This window comes from Diachasma alloeum, unplaced genomic scaffold, assembly GCF_001412515.2.
Source record: "Diachasma alloeum isolate Michigan unplaced genomic scaffold, Dall2.0 Dall_scaffold_00339, whole genome shotgun sequence".
Taxonomy (NCBI): Eukaryota; Metazoa; Arthropoda; class Insecta; order Hymenoptera; family Braconidae; genus Diachasma; species Diachasma alloeum.
In genome coordinates, this window is record NW_021680478.1 from 806,304 (window position 1) to 827,428 (window position 21,125).

At 35.6% G+C, this 21,125-nt stretch overlaps 2 protein-coding genes across 2 annotated transcripts; one reads left to right on the forward strand and one right to left on the reverse strand.

Moving 5' to 3' along the window:
• The first annotated feature begins 605 nt into the window (after positions 1 to 605).
• LOC107040627 (protein D3) lies at positions 606 to 3,909 on the forward strand. The gene is made up of 4 exons (XM_015260773.2): positions 606 to 1,075; positions 1,152 to 1,261; positions 1,338 to 1,458; positions 2,544 to 3,909. Exons 1-4 carry the CDS (start codon positions 901 to 903, stop codon positions 2,888 to 2,890), a joined length of 753 nt encoding a protein of 250 aa, XP_015116259.1. The 5' UTR covers positions 606 to 900; the 3' UTR covers positions 2,891 to 3,909.
• On the reverse strand, positions 3,616 to 20,772 carry LOC107040632 (alpha-1,6-mannosyl-glycoprotein 2-beta-N-acetylglucosaminyltransferase). Its single transcript, XM_015260780.1, has 9 exons — positions 20,358 to 20,772; positions 16,575 to 16,604; positions 14,928 to 15,020; positions 14,452 to 14,653; positions 13,323 to 13,748; positions 9,715 to 10,024; positions 9,184 to 9,426; positions 5,925 to 6,175; positions 3,616 to 4,873 (listed from the first exon to the last, which is right to left on the reverse strand). The coding sequence occupies exons 1-9, from the start codon at positions 20,386 to 20,388 to the stop codon at positions 4,645 to 4,647; spliced, it is 1,815 nt and encodes a 604-aa protein (XP_015116266.1). The 5' UTR covers positions 20,389 to 20,772; the 3' UTR covers positions 3,616 to 4,644.
• Between the last annotated feature and the right edge of the window lie 353 nt (positions 20,773 to 21,125).

The following is a 21,125-nucleotide window of genomic DNA, read 5'->3' on the forward strand; positions in this document are numbered from 1 at the left end:
ACTGAGGGAAAAACGACAAAGGTCTCAAACAAGGCTTACTTGTGCCGAGAAAATAGTTTTTTGAAAATTATCAGAAAAGGATTTTTTTGTGCCAAACATGCAGAGAGTGCGCCGGAATGAGAAATTTTTGTCGCAAAAATAGATTTAGTAGTTCAAAAAAAAATTGCATTCTCTGTACACGTAAGCAATGTCATTTCTAGCACTATTGCTTCGTTATTATACTCCCATACGTATTTTGCTCCCGAAAAATCTTTAAAATCTGCTTTATGCGACACAAGGGATAGTAGTTTTTCGTTTCGGCTGTCCAATAATCACGAACAAGAAATGAACCCTTAAATGAAACAATAATAATGATATGATAGCAATCTTGTAACTTAAGGATAAAATATTTGTTGATAAATTTTCCTCTACATGAGATATTTTCATCCTGAAAAGGCACTGTCTGGTGTGAATTATCCGTCTCTTGAGCCAAATATTTAGTTGCTGTCGAAAGCAGAACAATTATTCATGTTTGAGACTTTCAAATTCGAACCAAATTCTTTTTTGGCAATTTTCAACTAGCGATTTTGTTGGCCCAAACAAGACTTGTTTGACAACGTGTTTGTTTTTCTCTCAGTGTATCAAAAAATTTTCAACAATGTTCGACATTTAATTGAGTATTTCTCCTTCACAAGAAGTGGTACGTGACATCTCCCCCAGACTCATTCGTTATGGGGATAATCCCATATTCACCTGTCATTTCATAAAAATTCTATTCTATTCTAAATATTAAAGAGCAACATTGAATCTCAAATTCATAGAACAGGATCATAAATTCAGCTGAAACGTCCTCATTCTCTCAAAATGGACGAGAAGTCTCCCCAATAGAATGAAAAAACGTGAGAATAACTTCTTCAATATATGAGATGTCTCAAACGAAATGAGTATCAAACTCATTGGAAACTAGCTCCGGGCGTCCTTGTGTGTCTCACCAACATTCAACCGAGAGACAATATAAGAACGTCTGTTTCCCCATCGACCCCGTTAGTTGAGCATCGGGTGTGTGCAGAAGCAGTCGCTATGCAGCAGTCGGCAGGTAGATAAAAAATCCCCCCCCAAGAAAACCCATTTCCTCTCCACGTAAATAACTAACAACTTCATTTATTCTCCAGTCATTCTCCTCTGCACTCTGGGAATTGCTTTTGCGGACGTGAAATCGGATTTCGAGGCGGCGAAAATTGTCCCTGATATTATAGACAGTGCGCCGTTGAAGAAAATTGAGGTGAGACATTTTGTTAATTTCATTTCTTCATTTTTTGGGGATTGAACGCTGATAAAAGTGCTTTTCTTTTGTTTAGATCAAGTATGGGGACAAAGAAGTGAATCTTGGAAATGAGTTTGCACCCACTGAGACGAAAAATATCCCAGAAGTTCATTATGAACATGAGGGAGGAGTGCTGTACACACTTGTTATGACAGGTAAACTATTTAATTTTGCTAATTGGTTAAGTATTTCGGTGATGAATTGATCAATGTTGCTTTGGATGAAAATGTCAAGGCACTTTTTATGTAGAAGAGGAAATTCTCTAAATAATTTTACATTCACGAATTTTTATGTTATAAAATCCCAATTGTAAACGGTTTTCTAGGACACTGGATCTACAAAAAAATTCTGACATTTTCTCCTAGAGCAGTCATTTTTGATAACATTTTATGTTTAAAAAACTATTCCCATTGGGAATTCAATTCTAAACCCACGTCTTGTCAATCTCGCGCTGTTCCCCGATATCAACTTATGTTGTATAATGAGTCACGTGACAAATAGGCAAGGAACTTTCACCGTCTCGAAACCGGTTTTCCAGTCGCATTAAGGATAATCGGGTGAGGAGGAAATGTAGGAGATAAGGCGGAGGGGTTTCTATTGTTTTCCTGCAGAAAACCAATCGCTGAACAAAAAAATTTTTCCCATTCGGATTCAAAATTCAGGCAATATTAGGGAGTATCTCCGGTTAAAAATTATTTTTGGAGCTAATCAAATTTATTTGTATCTGTTCCACGCATTGAATGGTTTTCAGATTGTTTTTTTTTAATAAATGAAAAAATATTAATCCATGCGAAAAAGTGGCAACATCGTCATTTTTAAAATCTGAAAAAAAATCTGAATGGTTACTTTTGGAGGAAGATTGATTGCAATTTAAAAAAAAAGACGAGCATTTTCTGCAAATAATTTATAAGCAATCAGTTATTCACCATAAAAATCTTTTGTTCGAAATCGTAACAAATTTATTCAAATTCAGAATTTTACCAGAAATCGATTTCATTCCTAAAAAAATGACTTCCGAAAGTTTAAACAATTTCAATTATTCATTTATACCCCACGAATGTTAAAAAAAAAAAATTCTGTGCAAAATGTAATTTTAATGGCGCTGAATATGCATAATTTTTTTCAAATTTTTCTCACGCAATTTAATTAACAAATTTGATAATTGAAAATGGTTGAATCTATAGTGCGATTTCTACCAAACTAATATACATATACTCGGATATTCTTAATGTTTCCCCAGATCCTGACATCCCAGTGCGAGGATACAACCGAGAATGGCAGCACTGGGTCGTTGGCAACATCCCAGAGGACAAAGTGGCCAAGGGTGAGGTGTTGACTGAGTACGTGGGGCCAGCGCCTCCAAAGGGCTCCGGCAAACACAGATACGTTTTCCTGCTGTACAAGCAGAACCAGGGATCGATAACATTCGACGAGAGGAGGATTGGTAACAGGGACAACCGACGAAACAGATTTTCGGTCAAGAAACTCGCTGAGAAGTACAACCTTGAGGGTCCACTCGCTGGAAACTACCTCAAGGCTGAATACGACGATTATGTTCCTGTTATTCACAAGCAAATAGGGAATTAAGTATCAATAATGCATCTTCGCTAATATGTAGGGTGTGGGGGAATGGTTAAATGTTGATAATGGATGCAAAATGTTATGGTAATTTGACAATTCAACAATTGATAACATGAACAACATGAAAAAATGGATTTTCCCTAAAGTTACAATTTTTATAACGAAAATTGTAAAAAACAAATCACTCTTCGACGTTTACCACTCCCTTGATACATTAAAATTGAAGAAAATTAACATTGTGTTGATAATGGGTGAAAAACATGATGATAATTTGATAATTCAACAATTGACAACATGAAAAACTGCATTTTCCTTTAAAATTACGTTTTGTATAACAAAAATTGTGAAAACATTGATTCTTCGATATTTACCACTCTCTTAAAGCATTAAAATCGAAGAAAATCAATATTGAGATTGTACTATGAAGAAAAAACTAATAAAAACTGAGGAACATTGTTTTTTAGGTCGATAGAAAATTATTTGCAGTCAATATACCCTAGACGATACTAGGATTGGTAACTGGACAAATGACGATTATATTCCTGTTATTCACAAGCAAATGGGGAACTAAGTATCGATAATCAATCTCAATTAGCATTTATGCAGACGATTCGATAATTCAACACCTTACAGAATGAAAAAAAAATGAATTTTCCTCCAAAACGACAATTTAAATAACGAAAATTGTAAAAAAAAATTCACCCTTGGGCAGAAAAACAACTGCTAAAATCTGAGGAACATTTGTTTTTTATTCCGATAGAAAATGATTTGCTGACGGTACAACATCGTCCTTTGGTATGGCAACATGTATACACTAGACGATAATTCATTAATATCCAATGCCTATTCGTCGCAATTGTCACCACTCCCCACTATCAACAACACCCTACCTATACTTATGCATAGTAAGCGAAATTCATTGCGTCATTCATCATCAAAATAAAATTCATCACTTCCCTGAAGTAACAAACGAGCCATGAAAAAAACTAATTGGTAATAAATAAATAAATACCATCATACCGATACATTTTTAAGTGTTGCAACTAGGTGTGTTAATTTCCTCCGTCATAATGCCCACTGCACATGCAGCAGGCGAAAGTCTGTGAAGACTGTGCGCACTAGTGCATTCATTATTCCAGTAAATAAACCAATTTTTAAGGATAATTACGTAAAACTAAATATGAGTGAACAGGAAATAAAGTAAAATAATATTCTAGTTATTTTAAATCACATTCATAAGGAAATGGATCACGTGTAAAAAATCTAATGGAATTATCTCTGAAATTCCAGTGGATTTTTGCAATTCACACGGGATAGTCTCAATATTTTTACACTAACGGTTCAATTAGGCATGACTAGAATGTCGTGTACGCGTTGTTGAAATAAAAATTCGTTAGCTAATCTTAACATCTAGTGTAAAAAAACTTAAACAATTCAATAGTCTCGATTAACGAAAAAAGAAACAAAAATGATTAAAAAATTTCGCCGAATTTCACGAGATTCGTTGAGCCTGTGCGTTATGCAATCACCCCCTGGGGGCAATCATATCACTATTAACTTCTTGCGAATAGATTATGGCTTTCAGACGTCATAAATACGAAATGTAAAATTGATACGTATCCGAGTAGAATGACGTGTTGACTGAGCTACTACTCCGCAACGCATCACTCATTAATAAAATGTCATTTGAGATTTTTAGGCAGGAACGTAGCCCTCTTGCTGCATCAACTGGTTGACCAGTCGATTTTGGGGTTTTTATTTCAAGGCAGTACGAGATCAGGATTGACGGTGATGTTCCAGCAGAGCTCGTGATCCCTGATGTCACCCCAGCCACCATTACCCTTGCGCAATTTCGTCTTCTTCGTGATACTCGCTATTGTCAGGGTCAACTGGGACGGGAACAGGTGCGCCCTGGCTGACTTTAGTACGTTTTGGACTTTAGCAATCACGGCTGTTGACTCACAGTTGTTCGTTTTATGGTGAACACCACTGGAAATAAAATTAAGTTTACGGTTCCTATGGATTTTGACTGGTTGGTTTCAGGAAAGTGACGTACTCTCCTGAAACCAAAGTCTGTAATCACTGATGTTTACAGACTTTTGAACCACAGGAAGACGAGGATTCCCCAACTTTCTTGAATGCTTAATAAAAACATTGATATTCTAGTTATTGTCATGATTTCCATCGATTTTTTTCCTCAAAATTTTGAATTTACAATTATGAAATGAAAATGAATCCTTGAAGTTTCGGCGGAAAAATTTCAACAATGTTCAATGGTCAACTGCAAATTTCTCTTCTACAAGACGTGCTAAGTTATTTTCCTCGAGAGCTGATCATTTTGCAATTTCATAAAAATCCTAATTCAGTAGAAAAATCCGTTTTCCTCCCGACAATATTTGAAATATTTGAAAAAAAACATTAATATTTAGCGTAATTAAAATTACATTTTGTACAGAATTATTATTTTTTGAAACATTCATTGGTTATAAATCAATACTTGAAATTGTTTAAACTTGTGAAAAATTCATTTTTTCATTTTAGGTATGAAATCGATTTCTGGTGAAATTCTGAATATGAATATGGTGATAAAATTTATTGTTTAGAAATTATTTACAAAAACACGTAATTTTCAAAAATTGCAATTTTTTAATTATTTCGTCAAACTTTATCCAATAGTAAACTTTCTAATTTTTTTTTAGACTTTAAAAATGTTTTCTAACCGTTCAATATCAAGATTCAAAATGAGATCTGCGAAGTTTAAATAATCAAATCATAGTAAAGGTTCAAATGGAGCTCAAATGAAACCTCTAATGTTCGTCTTCAAAAGTGAAAAAGCATTTCACTGGAGAAAAAATACCCAAATTACTTGGATATCCTTCAAGAGGAATTAAAATTCCCCAAGAATTAAACGATAGTTAAAACTCCCAAGAATTAAAAGGGAATTAAAATTCCCAAGCATTAAGAGGGAATTAAAACTCCCCAAGGATTGAAGGGAAATGAAAATTCCGGCTCTCCTCCCACGAAATAATTCCCACATTACCATTCACCAATGTGAAACACCCTTGGTGCACGCATCATCATGGTAACAAGGCCGGAATCAACTCTGGGCGCAGGCCCAGCACCCCTGCTCGGCGGAAGACACGTCTGTGCAACATGCTGAAGACTCCAGTCCCAATTATAATCATCGTACGAGCAAAACTGTGAGGCGCATTTACGCAGCTTGTTCCACGTAATGCGGTTGAAAGCCATTCCCATATTATGTTTGCTGGATATCCACGGTGTCACCTCGGCCTGCATAAAAAAGCATCTCATCAATCCCTCGGACTCTCTCTTCACCCGAGTCCTGTTCCCAAAGAATATTCACTCTCCCATAAAAAATGAAAAGTTCAAATAGGAAAGAGTGGGGCAAAATGAAACATGAGGCAAAATGAAACAGTCGAAAAAACGACTGTTCGCCGCAATTCAAGCAAAAAACAATTTTTTTTATCAACTTTTTTTATTAAGGGTGCCAAGTGAATTTGAAAAAAGATTCAAAAAAATTTTGTTCTTTCCCTCCATCATTGGAGAAATATGTATTCATCCATCCGACGAAATTTCAAACCCGCAACCGGAACTAGACATCGAGAAAATAAATGCGGAAAATCCTCTATTCGTGACGAACCTCGAGAAAGCATGGGATCAAATGGCGGGTTGAAATATCTCTCTTATTCACCCCGGTACCCCATTGTTTTTTGTCGCCATCACATTGAACACATCATTCCCCATATCTTCAAATTTTTTCAAATTTTTCTTGAGTTCCTAGGGGGTTGAAACGTTCAATTTAATCAAAACTCAAAAGTTCTAAAATTTTAAAATTGTCACCGATGTTCACCATCTGTCTAATACTATTAATTAAAAAAATTATAACTTTGTGGGTGAATGTCAATTTTCAAGGTCAGCGCCAAATTCACTTGGCACCCTTAAGGTCCGGATGGATTATCTTTCGAACGTGATCTTGGGATGTTGAGATCGAGATCTAACAGGGGAGTGGGATTCATCTGTGGAGGTAGTCGCTACCCTATTCAGGGGTTTCTAATATCAGTGATTTTTCCGCGCTGCATGTTCTTTTCTATCGAATAGAAAATTATTAGTGTCATCAGTACTGCCAATAATCCAAAAAGTTGAATAAAAGTTGATAAAAACAATTTTTTGTTGCTTGAATTGCGTCAAATAGTCGTTTATGGCACGCCGTGCAATAAGTCGAGTTTATCAAACTCGACTTCTGCACGATGTGGCATAAAATAGTATAGACCACTCGGGCATAAACTTCGTTTTCAACGAATGTGAATACAGACCTCGCCTTCGGCTCGGCCTGTAAACTTCACATTCGTCGAAAACGAAATTTGTGCCCTTGTACTCTAATGTACTATTATCGGCTGCTTCATCTGGCCCCGCTCACCCCTGTAAAAATTAAACAATCGTTCGAGTGCGAGACACACTTCACGGTCTGTGCATTTGATTCATTTATGCAGCAAGGTCACTCTCGAAATGTTAAACAACAAGAAAAAATGTAACGAATGACCTCGCGGCACTGCGAAATCTTGGAATCTACAATGGAGGAAGTGGTCATGCATAATGATCCTACGAGGCTCAGTGTGATATGCGGGGAAAATGTGTAGGCACGAATTATAATGTGCGTTTACGACGTTGAACTACACGTTATTAACGTTTACGACATGATTCAGGCAAGTAAGAGATGGGCATGCGGTTCATAAGGTAGTTCAATTAGAATTTGCATTGCCCCTAATGCAGCAAAAAATAATGATTCGGCAGAATTCGAACTGCGCAGATATCATGCGTTTTCTTTTTGCGAAGTGCCAATTCATGGACGTAAAAATTTCATAGAAAAACCCGGCGAATTGAACGGAAAATGTCCAATGGAAACCGGGGATGGCCAGCAATATTGCATTTCTTCAATATGAAAAGGATTTCCGACTCACATCAATGAAGGTTTAAATATACTCATCAAAATTTAAAAATAGGATAATATTAGTTATTTAAATTTCGGATTGATGATGAATTAAATATTGATATGAAACTGGAAATTTTCCATTAAGTAAATAGTTCTAATTTCGTTAAAGAGAGTTCAGATTAACCAAATAATTCCGAATTTGAATATTTAAATTGATGATTACTGGAGTAATTAAAGATTTAAGAGTGATATTAATCAATTGAAGGCTTCGAAATTTAACGGTAATTATGATTTATGAATATGGCCCTGATAGAAACCATTTCATGGAAACAATTCGCAGAATTTCATCTTTCTGTTCAACTTTTTCAAGTTTTTTTCATTCTATTTTTCTTCCGTTTTTATTTTTAGAAAATCAAACAGAAAAATTTTGAAAATTTGAGCCCAGGAATCTCTATAAAAAAACATCTCAATGTAATAAATTTTACAGAAAAATCGAATTTTATGAATTTTTCTGTCGAATATTTTCTAATAGGGACTCCGATAGGATAAAATTACAAAATTCCCCACACTTTTATGCAACAACTTTCGCTGACTCCCCCATGAAATTCTGCAATTTGTTCCCCACAAAAAAAAAACAAAATCATGCGATAATTTCACGAAATGAAAGTTTCCAAGTTCTTTCCATTCTATTTTTCTTCCATTTTTATTTTAAAATAATCAAACAAAAATTTGGAAAATTTGAGTCGAGCAATTTCTGTAGAAAACATCTCAATAGAATAACTTTTCTAGAAAAATCGAATTTTATTAATTTTTCTGTCGAATATTTTCTAATAGGGACTCCGATAGGATAAAATTACAATATTCCCCACACTTTCATGCAAGAACTATCGATGACTCCCGCATGAAATTCTGCAATTTGTTCCCCACAAAAAAAACAAAATCATGCGATAATTTCTCGAAATGAAAGTTTCCAAGTTCTTTCTATTCTATTTTTCTTCCATTTTTATTTAAAAAAAATCAAACAGAAAAATTTTGAAAATTTGAGCCGATCAATTTCTGTAGAAAATATCTCAATAACTTTTCCAGGAAAATCGAATTTTATCAATTTTTCTGTCGAATATTTTCTAATAGGGACTCCAATAGGATAAACTTACAAAATTCCCCACACTTTTATGCAACAACTTTCGCTGACTCCCCCATGAAATTCTGCCATTTGTTCCCCACAAAAGACCAAAATCATACGATAACCGGGATCGAGGGTAATTGAACTCGCGATATCTCGACAATAAATTCGCAATGTACACACAGGAAAAGAGGGGAAATGTTCAGCGATAAATCAATGATAGACCTTCTGGTAATGGCTGTAGAGACTCGGTAAGAGTTGATAAGCCCATGCGGGTGATGGTTGAATTGACTTGGTACTATGAAAAAATGGAGTTGAGCCAGTGCGACGAGTCTCGGGCGATGGTTTTCCCAGATGATGATTGTCATGTTTAAACTGCTGATGCTGCTGATACGTGTGTTGACGCTGTTCACGTCTGTCTAGGCCACGAAGCAGTTCCTTTTGGAGGACAGCATTCACACCGAGATACTGGGGGTATCACACATTGAAGCATGTTCTCATGTTCAAAAAAATGCCCCCCCATTCAGTTTCAGACCGGAAAAAATCTTGCGCTTCGATTCCCCATTCAAACGTGACGATAAGCACTTGGAGTGAATCAATAATGACTTGAAAATGAATCGCTAATGAATTATTGGGCCAAGATTTCGCGGTAGGTGCCGAACAACTCTCACTGATGAATTATTAACAAGTGATTAATGAACCGAAGTGATCTGACCAATGAATAATGGCAATTATCTTTTGGCTAATGGCAATTACCTTTCGACTGTAGTCTGCGTTGTAATTATAAGTCTTGAGATAAGTCCCCAGGGAGAGGACATTGCAACGCTCGCAGGCGTGTTTGCACGTATGCTCCATGAGCCTCAGTACATGGAGAAAATCCTCAGCCACATAGTGATCCTCCTCCAGAAATAGAACCATACCCGTGTGATTTCGGGTCACCGTGAGCTGATCAAAGACACGATTTGCCTTCCACCACCAGTGGTGCTTAGTCTGGGTGAACTTAGCCTCGCGGTAATGACCGTAGAGGTCTGGATGCTGAGCGTTTATGCATTTTAAGGCCAAGGCTCTGACGACACATTTTTTTTCATCAATTCATTTCCACTTGAGTATATTCTTGGAAAATGTCGTTTACAATTTTTAAATTTTTTTTTTCAAGATGTGTGGGATGAAGTGCAAATTTAATTAATAAAGATGATGGAGAGTACAGGAGTGGTTGACGCGATGAACAGTTGCTCTTAAAAATAAAATCATCCCCTATAGAACAAGCCGTGTCCGCAACCAAGGCTTTTCTTTTGGTTCTATTTCTTCTTGGTTTCTAATTGTGGTTTCTCCTACAATTATTAATTTCTATGTATGAAATTAGTTTATCGACTCGATCATTATATTGCTGAGTCAATGAAGTAGTTTCATCAATTAAAAATATTAATCGCAGGAGAAAATAAAATTCTAGAAGTTCATACAGACACAGGGGGTCCGTTTTCTCTTAACAGATGGGAGTTTGGAAAAATGGAATTTCAGGATGTTTACTATAGCTATTGGTCGAGTGAATGAAACTATTCATATGTCGATTCACAGAATATTTGTTGTTATGGAACGTGAAAATCAGGGGAATTAGAATTCCCCTGAAAAAATGACGACATACATTGATCTCATGAAATTCAACCTTTAGGAAAACAATTTTTTTAAAGAAATAGTTATTTGTAATGATAGAATGCTTGATTCTTACTGCTGTTTATTAGTGTTCCGAGGACAGTCATTGGGGTCCTCCCCCGGAAAACTCTTGGGATGCGTCTGTATGCTATGCGGATAAAAGATCTGCATGACCCGGCAAAAATCCACGCTCTGGATGAGGTAGTTAATGTCGGGATGCCAAACATCGTGACTGAATACCAAGAGCGCTTGTTCAATGCCCCGGGCTTGAGCTAATGATACAATGAGGTGTCTCAGGTACGTCAATCGCGAGTGAACCTGGATGACAATCACCGGTGCATCGGGCGCCAGTGGACCAAATGCATCGTCGTTATAAATTTTTTGCTCCGCATTTACCCTCTCGATGCTACGTTGAATCTCGATAATGTCTAGGTCAGCGAGACTACCGAGGGTTCCATTAGGGCCCTGATGGAGCGAACTATTACGTCTGTCTTTTAAGAATCTGGACATTTCAAGTAAATTGAGTTGAATTGATGCGATTATCGAAGCAGGAATTGAGGATTAGTTTTCAAGAGAGTGAGAGGTAAAACAATCGATTGAAGTATCTCGAAAACTGTTGAGGGGGCATCAGGATTTTCTGCATAACAAATGTAGGGAACTTCATAAAGAGTAAAATGAATTTTGACTCGCATCTCTACGATTCTTAGTTCTCGAGATATTAACGTTTGAATAAACATTCAAAGTAAGAAACGGTTTTATGCGTTATAAAATTCCCTGCATTTTCTCAATAGTTTCCGAGATGTGTTAACGAGATATCGGGATAACAAATGTAGGGAACTTCAGAACGAATAAAATTCATTTTGACTCGTATCTCTACGATTCTTAATTCTCGAGATATTAACGTTTGAATAAACATTCAAAGTAAGAAACAGTTTTATGCGTTATAAAATTCCCTGTATTTTCTCAATAGTTTCCCAGATGTGTTAACGAGACATCGGGATAACAAATGTAGGGAACTTCATAAAGAATAAAATGAATTTAGACTCGTGTCTACACGATTTTTAGTTCTCCAGATATCAACATTTGAATGAACATTCAAGGTGAAAAACAATTTTATTCGTTATAAAATTCTCTGCATTTTGCCAATAGTTTCCGGAATATTTGCCAGACAGAAACAATGTATTGATTCGAATATTGAACTCTACCTGTGTAATTCTTGAGGCACAAGGGAAAACAATGTTTCATTAGCCGATGACTGAGTTGGCAAATCCCTACCGGTGAGACTGATAACATGAAGCTGCAGCCACAGGAACGTCGCGAGGAAGACAAATGCCAGTGTCCTGATAATAGTACTCCGCCCCGATCTCGCACCTCCGACCGCCGAGGCACCTGATTTAAATTCCAATACTTTGAGACACTTCGTATACGAGTTTAATCACAGACTAGTGCCTATTCTACCCTACGAAGCAATTTCCAGGCTATTTTCTCGGGTACTGAGAACTAATCTAAAGCAATCGCGCATAATTATGGCTCACGCGAAGAGAAATTTATATTAAATATTACCCCCGAATTCTGAAATGATATGTTTTAAATTTCACTGGAATTTAGGGATACAATTTTCACGGAAATTTCTCTCCGAGAACAGAGGCCACTTGTTATCAGCATTTTTGGTGATTATTACCTCGCGTATATCCGGCTTTTTTTCTCGTGTACACGGAGGAGACTGAGTATGGCTTTACGAGTCCACGTTCGACATCGGACGCGCTCGTTTTTCCTAAAAAACCCAACGAATAAAAAAATAGAAACAAGTGGGAAATTGCTTTTGTATTGAATACAGTATAATTATTTTTGCTAATAAATTAGCAATATACTTCCTAATGATTATTTTGCACATAATTCCCTTCTATCGTGTATAATTCATTGGTCATTTCATTTTATTAAATTGAATAAGATTTCCTTTTACATAATGTTGTCAGATTTCCAACTTAGTTCAATGCTATCAGCATCATTATTCTCATTATCCCTTTTCGTCTGTACAACCGATTGTCTTTTTTACAGTTCTATCTCTCCCCTCAGCCCTCCGATAAAATGTTAATAGAATAATTTCAGTGGTGAAGTCGTAAAACGGTTTAAGTCGATTTTGACTATTGCCCGGTTTTTAGTGAATATCTCGGAATCTAAGGGAGACAGCTGAATTTTTATTACGACCTTTTTTGTAGCACTCAATTTGCTCTAGAAAAAACGTCATTACGAAAATTTCATTATCTGCTTTAGATTCGGAGATATTTTTCAAAAACTCAACTAAGAAATAAGTCGANCCTACAATTATTAATTTCTATGTATGAAATTAGTTTATCGACTCGATCATTATATTGCTGAGTCAATGAAGTAGTTTCATCAATTAAAAATATTAATCGCAGGAGAAAATAAAATTCTAGAAGTTCATACAGACACAGGGGGTCCGTTTTCTCTTAACAGATGGGAGTTTGGAAAAATGGAATTTCAGGATGTTTACTATAGCTATTGGTCGAGTGAATGAAACTATTCATATGTCGATTCACAGAATATTTGTTGTTATGGAACGTGAAAATCAGGGGAATTAGAATTCCCCTGAAAAAATGACGACATACATTGATCTCATGAAATTCAACCTTTAGGAAAACAATTTTTTTAAAGAAATAGTTATTTGTAATGATAGAATGCTTGATTCTTACTGCTGTTTATTAGTGTTCCGAGGACAGTCATTGGGGTCCTCCCCCGGAAAACTCTTGGGATGCGTCTGTATGCTATGCGGATAAAAGATCTGCATGACCCGGCAAAAATCCACGCTCTGGATGAGGTAGTTAATGTCGGGATGCCAAACATCGTGACTGAATACCAAGAGCGCTTGTTCAATGCCCCGGGCTTGAGCTAATGATACAATGAGGTGTCTCAGGTACGTCAATCGCGAGTGAACCTGGATGACAATCACCGGTGCATCGGGCGCCAGTGGACCAAATGCATCGTCGTTATAAATTTTTTGCTCCGCATTTACCCTCTCGATGCTACGTTGAATCTCGATAATGTCTAGGTCAGCGAGACTACCGAGGGTTCCATTAGGGCCCTGATGGAGCGAACTATTACGTCTGTCTTTTAAGAATCTGGACATTTCAAGTAAATTGAGTTGAATTGATGCGATTATCGAAGCAGGAATTGAGGATTAGTTTTCAAGAGAGTGAGAGGTAAAACAATCGATTGAAGTATCTCGAAAACTGTTGAGGGGGCATCAGGATTTTCTGCATAACAAATGTAGGGAACTTCATAAAGAGTAAAATGAATTTTGACTCGCATCTCTACGATTCTTAGTTCTCGAGATATTAACGTTTGAATAAACATTCAAAGTAAGAAACGGTTTTATGCGTTATAAAATTCCCTGCATTTTCTCAATAGTTTCCGAGATGTGTTAACGAGATATCGGGATAACAAATGTAGGGAACTTCAGAACGAATAAAATTCATTTTGACTCGTATCTCTACGATTCTTAATTCTCGAGATATTAACGTTTGAATAAACATTCAAAGTAAGAAACAGTTTTATGCGTTATAAAATTCCCTGTATTTTCTCAATAGTTTCCCAGATGTGTTAACGAGACATCGGGATAACAAATGTAGGGAACTTCATAAAGAATAAAATGAATTTAGACTCGTGTCTACACGATTTTTAGTTCTCCAGATATCAACATTTGAATGAACATTCAAGGTGAAAAACAATTTTATTCGTTATAAAATTCTCTGCATTTTGCCAATAGTTTCCGGAATATTTGCCAGACAGAAACAATGTATTGATTCGAATATTGAACTCTACCTGTGTAATTCTTGAGGCACAAGGGAAAACAATGTTTCATTAGCCGATGACTGAGTTGGCAAATCCCTACCGGTGAGACTGATAACATGAAGCTGCAGCCACAGGAACGTCGCGAGGAAGACAAATGCCAGTGTCCTGATAATAGTACTCCGCCCCGATCTCGCACCTCCGACCGCCGAGGCACCTGATTTAAATTCCAATACTTTGAGACACTTCGTATACGAGTTTAATCACAGACTAGTGCCTATTCTACCCTACGAAGCAATTTCCAGGCTATTTTCTCGGGTACTGAGAACTAATCTAAAGCAATCGCGCATAATTATGGCTCACGCGAAGAGAAATTTATATTAAATATTACCCCCGAATTCTGAAATGATATGTTTTAAATTTCACTGGAATTTAGGGATACAATTTTCACGGAAATTTCTCTCCGAGAACAGAGGCCACTTGTTATCAGCATTTTTGGTGATTATTACCTCGCGTATATCCGGCTTTTTTTCTCGTGTACACGGAGGAGACTGAGTATGGCTTTACGAGTCCACGTTCGACATCGGACGCGCTCGTTTTTCCTAAAAAACCCAACGAATAAAAAAATAGAAACAAGTGGGAAATTGCTTTTGTATTGAATACAGTATAATTATTTTTGCTAATAAATTAGCAATATACTTCCTAATGATTATTTTGCACATAATTCCCTTCTATCGTGTATAATTCATTGGTCATTTCATTTTATTAAATTGAATAAGATTTCCTTTTACATAATGTTGTCAGATTTCCAACTTAGTTCAATGCTATCAGCATCATTATTCTCATTATCCCTTTTCGTCTGTACAACCGATTGTCTTTTTTACAGTTCTATCTCTCCCCTCAGCCCTCCGATAAAATGTTAATAGAATAATTTCAGTGGTGAAGTCGTAAAACGGTTTAAGTCGATTTTGACTATTGCCCGGTTTTTAGTGAATATCTCGGAATCTAAGGGAGACAGCTGAATTTTTATTACGACCTTTTTTGTAGCACTCAATTTGCTCTAGAAAAAACGTCATTACGAAAATTTCATTATCTGCTTTAGATTCGGAGATATTTTTCAAAAACTCAACTAAGAAATAAGTCGACTTAAGGTGAAACGGAACCCCTGTGTCTATATGAATTTTTAGAATTGTGTTTTCTCCTGCAGTTATTATTTTATATTTATGAAACTACTTCATTGGCTCAACAATGCAATGATCGAGTCGAGAAAGTAGTTTCATAGATAAAAATTAATAATTGAAGGAGAAAACACAATTCTAAAAGGTCATACAGACAAAGGGGTTCCGTTTCCCCTTAAACTGTTTTACCACTTCGCTACTGACTTCATTTACACATACTTGAATGAATTTGAAATATCACATTTGAAGAGATCATCAGAAACTTCACTTTCAGGGAAATTCATGAAAAATTCAAAATTCTCGACAATCATCATAAAAATCAAATGAATCAATATAGCTACCATAATCATCTTTTAACTCCGATTTAATGGAATTAAAACAAACATTTTAAGCTATGATTGAATCCATTTGAAGCATGATATTCAAAGACATCCCCGGAATTCTGATTTTCAAAAAATACAAAATTGTTGAAAATTTTCGAATAAATTAAAACAACGATTATTTCTATCGCCTTCATCTTCGAACTCAGTCAAAGGGACATTCAAATAAATTTTTTAAGCCATCATTCGATCAATTCAGAACATTTTTTTTAGTTATTGTGGGACAACCGATTTTCGAAAAAATTCAAAAATTAAAAAACTAATCAATGAATTAAATTTTAACTAACGGCGATCGATAGGGCTCAACAATACCTATATTTGAAAAAAAAGATTCAATTCCTTCCATTCATTAGCGAACATTCGTGCGAGCACGGTCTAAAAATTGCATTTTCGAACTTTTTGGATCATAAATAATATGTCGATATAACACAAAAAATCAAAACCTTAAATTTGGACGATTACAATGCTCCCATTCGGCGGCAAAAATAAATTTTTCGCTTGAGACCTCGATAACAAAACGTCCGGCGAATAATTGAAGGAAAAAAATGTGGAGTGGCCTAAAAATACTTGAGAAATATGATACAATAATAGAACTTGCCTCTCATACTGACATCCCTGGTCGGTGATTCTGAAACAAACAAGAATAAAAGAAATTATAGCATAAAAAATCATAAATAAATCAAGTGAATGCGTTCGAGGGTTCGAGGCCACGAATGAAATGTCTGACGAGCGAAACACGTCTCAGTATTCACCCAAAGGAAAACCTGACATTCGAGAAGTTGATCGAATGCCAGAGGAATTGATCCACATTGAGGGTAGAGTAATAAAGTATTCCCGGAATTTAGCGGCGAGGCGGTAAATAAAAAAGTCGAGTGAATTCGCGCTCAAGTGTGAAGGCGTTACTGCCACTGGGGTTTTAACTTTATTCTTTTCTCAGTGGTATTTGCCCACCACAACTCCACAAACTCCAGTTTATATTGTCATCTGCGATAAATATATACCCCTGAGTTAGACGGAAATTATCCTCATTTTTCTCGCGGCATGCAAGGATATTTTTCCATGTCATGTTCATTTGCACTTTGTGCACTGTTTTTATTTAAAGTTATTTGTCAAATTTCGATGATAATTTTTTTTCGCTCGAGTTGTAACTGCACTCGCTACCTTTCATATTGTGATTCATCTAATGAATTGTGTTATTGATGAGAGAATTATTGGATTTTTATTTTCAATTTTCGAACTTCGTGAGGAAAGCTGAATTTTAGGGGAATCGTATTGTATTTTAAGAGGAAGGGAACGATAGAAACGTTTGAATGTGATAAAATCAGTATTTTTTGTAAACTAATCCCAATTTATCATGACTAAGACACAACAATAAAAAAAATACCATTTAAAGAGACAAAAATGTGAAATGCTCAGTAAGAAAATGTCTCGAATAATTATTTACTGCAGCAATCAACTCCACTCTCCTAAGCACCACAAAACAACAAAAAATAAATTGTTTCATTCAACTAGACCAACTTGAGCAATTAAAAAAAATTAGCCAGTGAATTGTGTCATATTCCAAGAAGAAATGAACGATAAGAACATTTCAATGTTATGGAATTAATATTTTTTGTAAATTAATATCAACAATCCTGGTTTTATTCAGGAACATGCGGTCCGTATTCTTTAATAAATTGTTTCATTCAACTAGACCAACTTCAGCAATTGAAAAAATTAGCAAGTGAATTGTGTCATATTCCAAGAAGAAATGAAACGTTATAAAATCCGTAAACTAATATCAAAAGTCCTGGTTTTATTCAGGAATAGGCAGTCCCTATTCTTCATTTCATCATAAATAAGACAATAATAAAAAAAATTACCATTTTAATGGACAAAAATGCGAAATGCTCCATAAGAAAACAGTTTACTCTACTCTCGTGAACGCCGGAAAACAAAAAAATTATTGTTTCATTCGACTACACCAACCTGCGCAACTCAAAAAAATTCACAAACAAATTGTGTTATATTCTAAGAGGAAATGAGCGATAAGACAATTTCAATATCATAAAATCTGTATTTTTTATTATATAAACCAATATCAAGAATTCCGGTTCTATCCAAGAAAGTGCAATCGCTATGCGTCATTTGATCATGAATAAGACAACAATAAAAAAATACCGTTTAAATAGGGAAAAATGTGAAATGCTCGGTAACAAAAAGCCTCGAATAATTACCCTCTCGACCAATTAACTACACTGTCCTGAACACCACAAAACAAGAAAGATAAATTGTTTCATTCAACCAGACCACTTGTGCAACTAAAAAAAATTCACAACTAAATTGTGTTATATTCCGAGAGGAAGTGAACGATAAGAAAATTTTAACGCAGCCGGCATTCATCACCAGTATTTATTCAATCCATTCTGTATTTCTTCCTTGTTTGCCCCACGAACTCGTTTATCTCTCATTGTCATTATACAGCTGCATTTATCGAGTCAACAGGGACATTATTGTTCGGTGCATTGGGTGAGGCTAGCGATATATCAAGTATAGACAGAATCACTCACGATGTTTGTATTTTTTTTCGATGAAATACGTGACATTTACCGCAGTCGTGGTCAATCATTCGATAAATTTTTTTCATCAAAGTTGATTAAAATTTATCCTCATTGAAAAAAAATAAACGTACAGTGTTTTATGTTTCACTTGCCATTTATTACGATCCACGTGGCGTCTTGCCATCTCAAGGACTCACAATCAGTCCGATTGTATTCAGCTGAAGGTATTTCTGACGTACATTAAAAAATAATAGTATTACAGTAACGGCTGTTACTATTTCTATTGCTATTATTTATTATTACTTTGATTTGATAAATGATAAAATGAAATTACGCCGATGGAATTGATGTGAAAGATTAAAATTTCTCATTAAAATGAGCGGATGTAATGAAATTCGAATTTTACATCTTGAAATTTTTATCCGCTCCATCATTGCGATATTTTCTTTGCAATTCATCAGATTATGTTGAAGGTAAGACACATGAAGATGATTTGTATGAAAGCTAAACTCACTTTCCAATAAATATTGAATCTTGTCTCACGTACAGAACATTTTTTACGTCCCCGCGTGTTGATTGTATTCTTCCAAAACGACTCACTAAGAACTTGACCGTAATTTGCATTTGATTGTATTCCGTTGTATTTCGTACGTACATAGTCATTTCTATCGTTGTCATTAATTATCGCTATGATTAGATGAATGATAAATGATGTTGTAATGATGGAATTCATTTGAGAGATTAGAATTTCCCATTAATTTACCGGATAATTTGATAACTTGAAAGAAGGCCATTTGACTTCTATATTGAAATTGTTATCCTCATCACAACGAGGATCTCTCTCCTTGAAATTCATCATGTGGTGTTGAACGTAAGACACATGAAGATGATTTCAGTGATCGGCATCAATCATTACTTCAGTAATCTGAGAATACTTTCCTTAAAATAACTGCATTGATTAATCTAAATTTTCAAATAACTATCAAGTGAATAATGTAAAATTTCCTAAAAGTATTGGAAATTTTTCAAATAATCGTCAATCTTACGATTCGATTTTTCCGGGAAAATATCGATATTTTTTCAAACATTTTCCTCTTATAAATAAATAATAAAACTTGTTTGCAAAACGGTGGATTATTTTTTATGAGGTGTCAAAAAAATTCTTGATTTTTTCGCAACTAATGAAAAAAAATTCAGCTGTTAATCTTTGATTACAATGGAAATGTTGATTTTCACATAAGACACTGGGTTAAATCCTCATTTTTAAACATTTCTTCTTCGAAAAACCAAAACGATAATTAAGTTGAAAAAAAAATTAGAATTGCGAATCTAATCGAGTTTTCTGCAATTTTTTTGCAGTTTTCAATAATCTTTGAATTTACCGTAAGGGCAGAGCTACTTTAAGAGGGCTTGCTACAGCCCGGCCTGATATAGAAGAATAATCTTCGGATCGAAATACCCATCCCCCAAATGAGTATAAAATACACTTGAATCAACTATATTTTATACATAATTCAAGTATATTTTTTTTCAGTTATCTTATCTCACGTACAGAACATTTTTCATGTCCCCAGGAATCAATGATATCCTTCCAAACCAATGCACTAAAAAAGTTGACGATTATATTCAGTTGAATTCATTTCTTACGTTCACAAAATAATAATAGTAAGAATAATAATGATAATAATAAGAATAATGGCAATTATTATCATTCCTATTGTTATCATTGATTATTGCCATCAGATTTAACGACAGAATTCATTCGAAAGATTAAAATATCCCATTAAAATGAACTGATCTAATGAAATTTGAACTTAACATTATGAAATTGTTGTCCTCACCACAATAACGATCTCTTCCCGTGCAATTCATCACGTAATGTTGAAGGTAAGACACATGAAGATGATTTGTATGAAAGCTCAACTCATCCACTAAATATTCAGTCTTATTTCATGTGCAGAACATTATTTACGTCCCCACGAGGCAATTGTATTCGTGCACAACCGCTAAACATAAAATTTTGCGATAATTTTATTTACACAAGTGACAAAAGTTTCTCGCATGATTGGTCTGGTATTTGTGGTGGGAGTGACACTCCCGAAAATTCGGTGATGTCGTCATTCTCAGGTGGGGATTTTGTGATTGGGAAAACCTTGAGGTTTTCAGAGTGAAAGTGAGTGCGTTTGGTCACGAGAAAAAATAAATAAACTTGGAAATGATGATTTCGTACTGGGAGACACGTAACATTGGGTTGAGAGACCGCGACCGACTGACTGAACGGCGTATCTCATCCTCAGAGAGGTTTGTGCTCGGTGAGTAACGAGAGGGAGATCCGGGGGCATTCAAAGGAGAGAGAGAGATGCGTGCGAGTGAGGGGGGAGGACATGTGCACTTGTTTGGGTATGTGTGGCCTGGGGGAGGGGCTGTCACGTGGCGGGGACCACGTGGATGATGATTGAGATAAGAATTCTGAGATTGAGTTTCTGAGTTTTTTGAAAATTACTCTCGACATTCTTGACAACTACTTATTTACATAAAATTACACTTTATTTATATTATTTATTTGTTATTTATTTACTAGGGGCCACCGCCCCCTGCTCGCTCCGCTC